This window comes from Canis aureus, chromosome 19 (genome assembly GCF_053574225.1).
Source record: "Canis aureus isolate CA01 chromosome 19, VMU_Caureus_v.1.0, whole genome shotgun sequence".
Taxonomy (NCBI): domain Eukaryota; kingdom Metazoa; phylum Chordata; class Mammalia; order Carnivora; family Canidae; genus Canis; species Canis aureus.
The window spans coordinates 3,062,994-3,070,945 of NC_135629.1; the positions used below are offsets into that span (position 1 = coordinate 3,062,994).

The following is a 7,952-nucleotide window of genomic DNA, read 5'->3' on the forward strand; positions in this document are numbered from 1 at the left end:
AATATGTGGGTTAATTCTAAGTAAGCATTTACTGTGTAAGACAATAATGATAATGTCTTGCAGAGTGAAAAGTTACATAGAATTAAAATACACATCGGGCAGCCCGGGTTGCTCAGCAGTTTAGCGCTGCCTTCAGCCCAGGACGTGATCCAGGAGACCCAGGATCAAGTCCCACGTCAGGCTCCCTGCATAGAGCCTGCTTCTCCCTCTTCTTGTGTCTCTGCCTCTCTCTCTCTCTCTCTCATGAGTGAATGAATAAATAAATAAATCTAAAAAATAAATAAAATAAAATACACATCAACAGTAGCTAATAAATTAGGAGGATAGTAAATATAATTGTTCTAAAGCCCTCCAAGAAGGTCAAGTATTGATTATCTTTAGGTCTTGATAAGCTAAGTATACATGTTTTACTTTTTAGGATAACCACCAAAAAAAAACAAAACAAACAAACAAACAAAAAAACCCAGAAATGGAGTTTATAACTTCTAAACCAGTAGAGAGAAGGAAATAGAACAATAAAAAATACCCAGCCAATCCAAAAGATAGCATTAAAGGAGGAAAGAAAGAACAAGTGAGACAAGGACAATCCAGAAATGAGGGGGTAAATTTAAACTAAAATACTGATAAGTAATTGCATTAAATGTAAATGGACTAAATGCTCCAATTAAAAGACAAAGATCATTAGAATGGTTTTTAAAATCCTACTCTTTAGTATGTATAATATCAGTCAAAAGAATGCTAATGGAACTTATTCTAGAGTACAAGGATACTCAATGATAAATTTATAAATGGTAAATTTATGTGTACTTAATAACAGACTCAAAATGCATACACTAAAAAATGACAGTACTAAAAGGAGAAACAGATAAATCCACAATTTTAGTGGGATATTTTAACACAGCTCTCTCAGTAACTGGAAGAACAAGTACACAAGTCAGTAAATACACAGAAGTGTTGGCTAACATGATCTAATGAACGCATAGAACATTGCACCAACAACCGAGAAGCTGACATATATACTGGGTGCATTCACAGATGCCTTTCTCCTCTAGCTTCTGGTTGTGGTCAGCCAGTGGGAGGCAAGAGCAGTGATTGTTAAGTGAAAGGAGGGTAAAGTCAGGGCATTTACTGTCCCCACTCCCTCCCTGTGGGGTTGCTGAGGATGGCTGCTCCATCTTCCCCACCTACATCTGCTCCTGTCAGGCTGTACACTCCAGACATTGGCCTTCTCCAAGTCTAGTACCCACTCCTCCCTTTGCAGCCTCTCAGGTCTACGGGTGGTAATGGCCCTTGCTATTCTTAGTGGGTCTTCCTGAACCCTGCCCACACCTTTCCAACAGTCCCTTCACTAAATTCTCTCAAAATCACCCACTTAGGGTGTGCCATCTGTTTCCTGCAAGGAATACCCTGGTTGAGTATTAGCATCCCTATCTGCCTTTATGGAAATATAAGCTCAGGGAGGTCAGCAACTAACACAAGGTCACAAGCTGTATATCCTCTCTAGATGTAAAAATAAGGACAGTTTCATCCCTAGCTCCCAACATTAATAAATTATTAAATTTAGACAATAGTGTGCTCTGTTGGTATGTCAATTATTCAAAAAAATTTTAATGTGAGTTATAAGATGGCCTTTTTTAGTTTTTTAAATGTCAGAGACATTGTGTCTTCCATTTAAAGTATGCTTATTCTGTTGTTTGTTCAATTTTTGGTTCCTAATGCCTGTTAGAGGAAGTTGTTTAATAGAGTGAAGATGACCTCTGAATTTCATACCCCTATATTTTGTCTTCCTACTTTGCTATTTTTCAGATAGACATGAAGTTATCTCCAAAGAAATATTGGAGCTGGACCCATGGGAAAACCAATGGAATGTTGTAGCCATCAATGTCCTCATGCATGACAGTTATGATGTCTGCCTGGTGGCCAGGATGAACCCCCGAGACCTCATCCCCCCACCTTCAGATCTTGTGGAAGAAGGCGGTGAGCACTGAAGTCAGTGTTCACTGTAGGACCTCCTGCTATGTTTGCACAGGAGGCATTAGGGATGGAGAGAGCCCATAGGCACCAGCCAGTCACCCCGAATGTGTGTGTGGCATACTTAGCAACCCATGTGCAAAGCAGTGTATGCTGGGTGCTATGATAGGGAGTGTGCAGAGTCTGTGCTCAGGGACCTCCAGTTGGCTGGGATGGACAAGACATTACAAGGTCAAATGTGGCAACAACACAGGGAGCACACAAGGAATGAAGAGATGGAGGGACCTCACGCTGCTGGGGACTCAAGGACAACATTGCCAAGGAACAGGCCTTTTACTGGGGCCTTGAATGGTGAGGAAGAAGCAGTCCCATGGGTGCAGCTCATGGGGACATCACAGAGACAGCTGAGCAACGGCCTAAAGCTGGGTCTGATTGCCTGGGCTATAGGCTCTGCTTCTAAGGCTGGAAAAAGAGGTTGTAGATAAGTGATCAACACTTGGAAAACCAAGGACTTTGGACCTGGTCTCCAAGCAGGGGAATCATCTCAACATCTTCTGAAGTTAAAAGAAGATTTCTCTTTGTGTTCTGTTCCAGTTTCAGTCTTACAGAGACTTTCTATTCTGGTGTAGACACTCTTCTACTTCAGTGGCGTTGCCCAAAATGGGGCTAGCAGTGAACTGCAAGTTCCAAACAGCCCAGGCACTCAAGCTCGACCACAGTGAGCAAAGAAACTGCACCCTCAGCCAGGTCTGTGTCAGGGACAGGGATGGGGAGCTCTGCTGTCCTGGCCCACTCTGCAAGTGTCCTGGACTAGACTTATCCAAGCTGCCCTTAAGCACACATGACCTCCTGCAAATTGGCCCTGGCTGCATGCAACTGGCCTAGGCCATGGATAGACCAGGCTCTGGAGTGGAGGAGAGAGGAGGTCCATCCTCTGGGCTGCCTGCTGCCTGCCGTCTTACCCAACCTTTGTAATATCTTCCCCAAGATTGGAACTAGAAATGGAGCTGCCTGCTTCAGCTCACAGTTGAGCATGATCAGAAAACAGCCACTCCCAGAATATATTGTGGAGTTGACATTTAAATGACACATGAGGAATCCATCTATTTTACTTGCCATCCATACTTCTGGAAGCACAGTGGATTCAAAGACTGCATTTTGGTAGCTGTTCCTCAATAACTTCTCCAGAGTTTCCCATTGCACAGGGCTCTTTTTTAAACAGGAATGGTCAGTAAATTCCCTAGAACTTTCCCAGAGGGAGACAATGCTAGATTGAGATAGCTCTTCTCTGATGCAGAGCTGTGTGACCATGATGTCCGTCAGTGCATCCTCCCAGGTCCCAGCTGCTAAACCAGGCAGATGAGGCAGGTCTGTGGAAGCTGGAGCCAGATGGAAACCTGCTTCTGTCACCATGAAGAGGATCCCCACTTAGACCCAGTGCGGGTTGTCCCCAGGTAGGCCAGACTTCCTAAAGTCAAGGGCTGTGTCTGTCACTTTGCAGTTGTGCTACTTGGAACCTACAGTGATACATCTTTTAGATGCATTGGGTTCGAGATCGAGGCTCTAGTGCCAGGGTTGCTACTTAGCTAACTCTGTGATCTTGGGCCAGGTAACCTTTCCAAAGCCTATTTTCTCCATATGCAGAAAGGGAAGAAAAATCATTTTAGAGCTGGTATGAGGACTGAGTGAGAGAATGCTGAGCAAAGTGCCTGTCAGATGCTAAAATACTAAACAGCCTTTAGCTGCCATTATTTCTAGTATCATTATCACTGTAATCTGCGTTGTCCAAAGCATAGTGCCCACAACCCACTGCTTGAGTGGACTCTCGTGGGATGGAGAGGAGCTGTGCATTTCATTTGAGATAGTTCTTAATTTCCCAGACTCGGCCACTCAGCTCCTCCAGGTGGTGTGCAGATAAATAAGCATCAGCATCTATTTTAAGCATGCTTCTTGTCTGACTTTCATATTTGTAATTAAAAACAAGATATCTCTACCCGCCTGCTGTCGGATATTGTCAGAGATTCACCTTCGAACTCCTACCACTCCTGTTTTCGTTTCTTCATGGGGGGACATGTATGTCATGGACCACTCTTAAAAAAACTTCGACTGTTTGCCAGTTCTTGTCTTTGCAAGGCAGGATTTCTGGACACTGAGCACAGAACATAGCAGAGAAATGATCTGGAGGCTAAGGCTGGCAAGAGATGGCAGCTGTCAGTACACCTGGGTCCTGCCTATGCCCACCAACAAAGCGCCACTGTTCTCACCAAATTGACTTTATAATGAGCAAATGCTTTCAATTTGACCTTGCAAAATAAAAATGTACTAATGAAAGATCACTTTTGTTGCTCTTCATGTTGCAATCCAATGTAGATTTCTCTTGAAGAAGGAGTTCCTGTGCCCAGGAATTACTGAGCATCCCAGGGAGGGCAGGGAGGGATGACCCACCAGAAAACCACAGGAAGCAAGCAAGGCCCAGCTTGGACCTGTGGTGGGGTGGGGGAGGGCAGGAGGTGCCCCACTGCTGGGACAGTTGAAGCACAGGAGAATGTCAGGAAAAGGGGATGGGGCCAATCACAAAAGACCTCAAATGTCATACCAAGGAGCCCGTCTCTACCTGGGCACCCTGGTTTCAGGCAAGAAGTCCTACAGGAACATCTCTCCACAGCGCAGTGTGGATGGGCAGGGTAAGAGCAGACATGGGCACCAGTCCTTGTCACTGACGCCAAACTGACCTCAGGTTCGAACATCGAGTCCATTGTACAGAAATGGAGGGTGTCTGTGGTTTTCTGGCCGATTCAGAGAGGAGGGAGATACTGGGGGCTTTACTACAGGAGCATGGCCAGTTAGCCAACACCAAAAACCAGAAAATCTTCTAAGGGGTCATGCCCTCTCCACCAGTGACCCTTAAAGACAGCCACCACCCAGATGGCTTTAGCCATTCACACCAGGCCAGGGTGGGGACCACCAAGATAGAGGAGAGACTTTATAGTCAAGTCACCCCACTTCTTTCCTAACCCTAGCAACCCCAGCTGGTGTCCATCCTTGTTTGCAGCAACAGTAGGCTGTCCCAGCTCATCAGGAAACCCTGCACGAACCAGTTATGAAAGCCTCTCCTTGCACCATGACTAACTTAACAGGCCATAAGGCACAATCTCCACCAAAAGGACACAGAGGGAAGTCTCCAGAGGGACTTTTGGAAAGGTTTTCTCTGCTGAGTCTTTTCAAGTCTGAGTGCCCCCGGAGGGGCAGCCACAGCCCTGTGGTGGCGAGGAAGCAGATGGAGACAGCACCATTTGGTCCACAGATGGGGACAGGATGGGGGTATGGAAAGACCCAGGTCCTGGATAACACCCTGGAGCCACTGAATGACCCAGCCATGAGGCTTTTTGCTCCATGCCACTTGTTATGATAAATATGCCCTAGAGTTCAGGCCCCTTTGAGTTACTTACAAACCAAGATTTCCTGATACTCCAACCTTCCCCCGCCAAAGCCACTTTCTCTTGGGATGACATTGGACACCTCTGCCAAAGGGGAGGACTCTAACAGTCCCGGTTGCTGGGATGTCTGGTGACTTCATTCATCGCAGTGAGCTAAGTTCTGCATGACTGGCCAATGGTTTCTGAGCTACCTTTGCAGTATTTGCCTCTCAAAACTTCAACATTTTTTGTTTACTAGGAATCTCACCCACCACCTGTTTCTGTGAATAAAATGTCACCTGAGCACAGTCACGTTCCTCATGTATGTTTGGCTTTCCCACTGCAGCAGCAGAGCCCAGGGGGTGTCATGGTCCACCTATGGTCCACAAAGCCTAGAATATTTATGATCTGGCCCTTCACAGAAAAGATTTGCCAACTTTCAGTGCATTCCATCAAATTTTCTTGAAGAACAATACTGAGCTAAGGGAATATATAAATTATAAAGGAAAATAAATGCCTATTCTTTGTCTTTACCTCTTAATCATGGTTCCATTCCATTCTGCTTTCACTCAACAATATAGCTGAAAGGGAGCATTCCATACACTATCTTTTTACCAGCTGCATAGGATGCCATCACAGATTTGACATAATTTCAGTTGTTTCCCCCAGCTGTTATCCGAAGGGGGGCGGATCTGATCTTTGACTCTACAAGAACTGGCACCAAATTCCAGGCTGATGGTTGTTTGGAAGGTGGGCTTTCATTGGCACATAGGTTCTCTGTAGAAGCCAGGAGCCTTAGAGACAGATGCAACAGCCTGTTGCACATGGTCTCAAGCCACTTAGTGGTATCTGGGCTTACTGAGAGATATGACAGGTAGCAGTCAGGTTGGGAAGCAGAGTGGATTTGTGCAAAGGCTGGCCTGAGCCGCACAGAGAAGCTCACCGGGAGGTGTGGTCGTGCAGGTGTGGCCGCAGCCCTCCGTGGGAGGCCAGGCCCATCCTGCAGCACTGAGACCCAGCGGTGGGTCACCTCCTCTGGCAGTGGAGCACGGGAATAACGTATAGTGGGAAGGAGCAACCAAAGCTTCTGCCACCATGCCGAACCCAAGGTTCTTCACCCCCAGGTGCACTTCCTTTGGGTCAGAAGTGTGCTGTAAGGCCCAGCAGCCCCACTGATCGCCTGTTTCTCTGCCTTCGCTGTGCTGTGCATCTGCGGAGCCACATTCTAAGGGGAGCATGCAGTGTCTGAGGGGCCAACCCAGGGAGGCTAGACCAGGGAGAGGGCTGGGTGGAGGAATGTCTCCATGGCACGGATCCGACAGGTCCCCACTCCCCAGATGGAGCCACTCTCCGCCTTTCCCCATCTCCATCTGGCACGCTCGAGGACCCAGCCCTGAGCTAGGCACGAGGCACTACCAGGGTGTCCTGAATAAAGCTGGAAGCCCCTTGCCACGGAGGAGGTGCTCAGAGGGGAGTCCTATGAGAAGGATCACAAAGCACCAGTAGTCCGTGAACCTGGTCTTTCCACTCTTCTGAGCTGTGATGCAGGGCTCTGCCCTCTGTGGGTTCACGTTCTGGAGGAGGGAAGAATGCAAACACAGTGAAATGACACCTCGCGAGGGGTTAGAGTCTACACCCACAGCAGGAAAAATGCAGCATGGTTCATGGTATCCCTGCATTTGTTTTCTATAGCTGCCAGAACAAATGACCACAAAAAAAGGGGGGGGGGTTCGAAGGATTAGGATGTACACATCTGTGGAAAACCATTATTCTGCCTACCACACTGCCTAATGCCTAACATACCCATAGAATACGTCTGTGCACAACTAGTACAAGATTTCAGGGCACACCAAAGGTTGGAGGCCCCAGGGGTAAGAAGGCAAGTATAAATGCAGATGCATGACCATGAGAGATGTGGTTACAGAGACCTCCATGACATCCTTTTGGGAGTTGGGAGGGTCAGCAAGAAGGAAAGACCCTCCCTGCCTACAGGGTTACTTCCACTCTGCTTTAACATGAAACCTCTGATATAAGCCTTAAGACTCAAATAAGTGCAGTAACCACCAAACACAAGCCAAGTGTTGTACAAGCAAAGTGACAGAAACTGCTGAAGAAGCCCAGGAGAGAGGACTCTTGACTTTAGGGGATCCTGGGAGCTCATAGGGCAGGAAACCCTCAGGCTTAGATTTGCTGGATAGACAAAGATAAAGGGTATTCTAGGCTCAGGAGCAGCCAGGCAAAGGCCTCAGCTTGGGAAAGGGCCTGGTGTGTTCTGGATGCAGAAATAAGCTCTGTGTCGACAGTATATGGACTGATGGCTGGAGAGGCAGACTGTTTCAGGCTGGGAGGGAACCTGGGGGTGGACTCATGGAAGGCAGCATGGGATCTTATAAAGATCACCTTGCTGGCCATACCTCAGGATGGACAGGAATGGCCCACCTGATAGAAGGCTGCTGGCAGAGTCCAAGCAAGAGGCCAACCAAGGCGGAGCAGTGGGGATGAAGACAGACCCTCACATTGTTCAAGGACCAACTGCATGGTGTACATGAGTAGAAATGTAATTAC

General features: G+C 47.2%; 1 protein-coding gene across 3 annotated transcripts in view; it reads left to right on the forward strand.

The window, feature by feature from the left end:
• Positions 1 to 4,307, forward strand: part of KBTBD12 (kelch repeat and BTB domain containing 12) — a 78,851-nt gene extending 74,544 nt beyond the window's left edge. For 2 of the 3 annotated variants that reach the window (XM_077857594.1, XM_077857595.1), the window contains one exon: positions 1,807 to 4,307. In XM_077857594.1, the coding sequence (XP_077713720.1) occupies positions 1,807 to 1,875 (69 nt within the window). In that variant the 3' untranslated portion in view covers positions 1,876 to 4,307. The remainder of the gene's footprint in view (positions 1 to 1,806) is intronic. The other variant, XM_077857596.1, reaches the window with a different exon arrangement.
• The last annotated feature ends 3,645 nt before the right edge of the window (positions 4,308 to 7,952 follow it).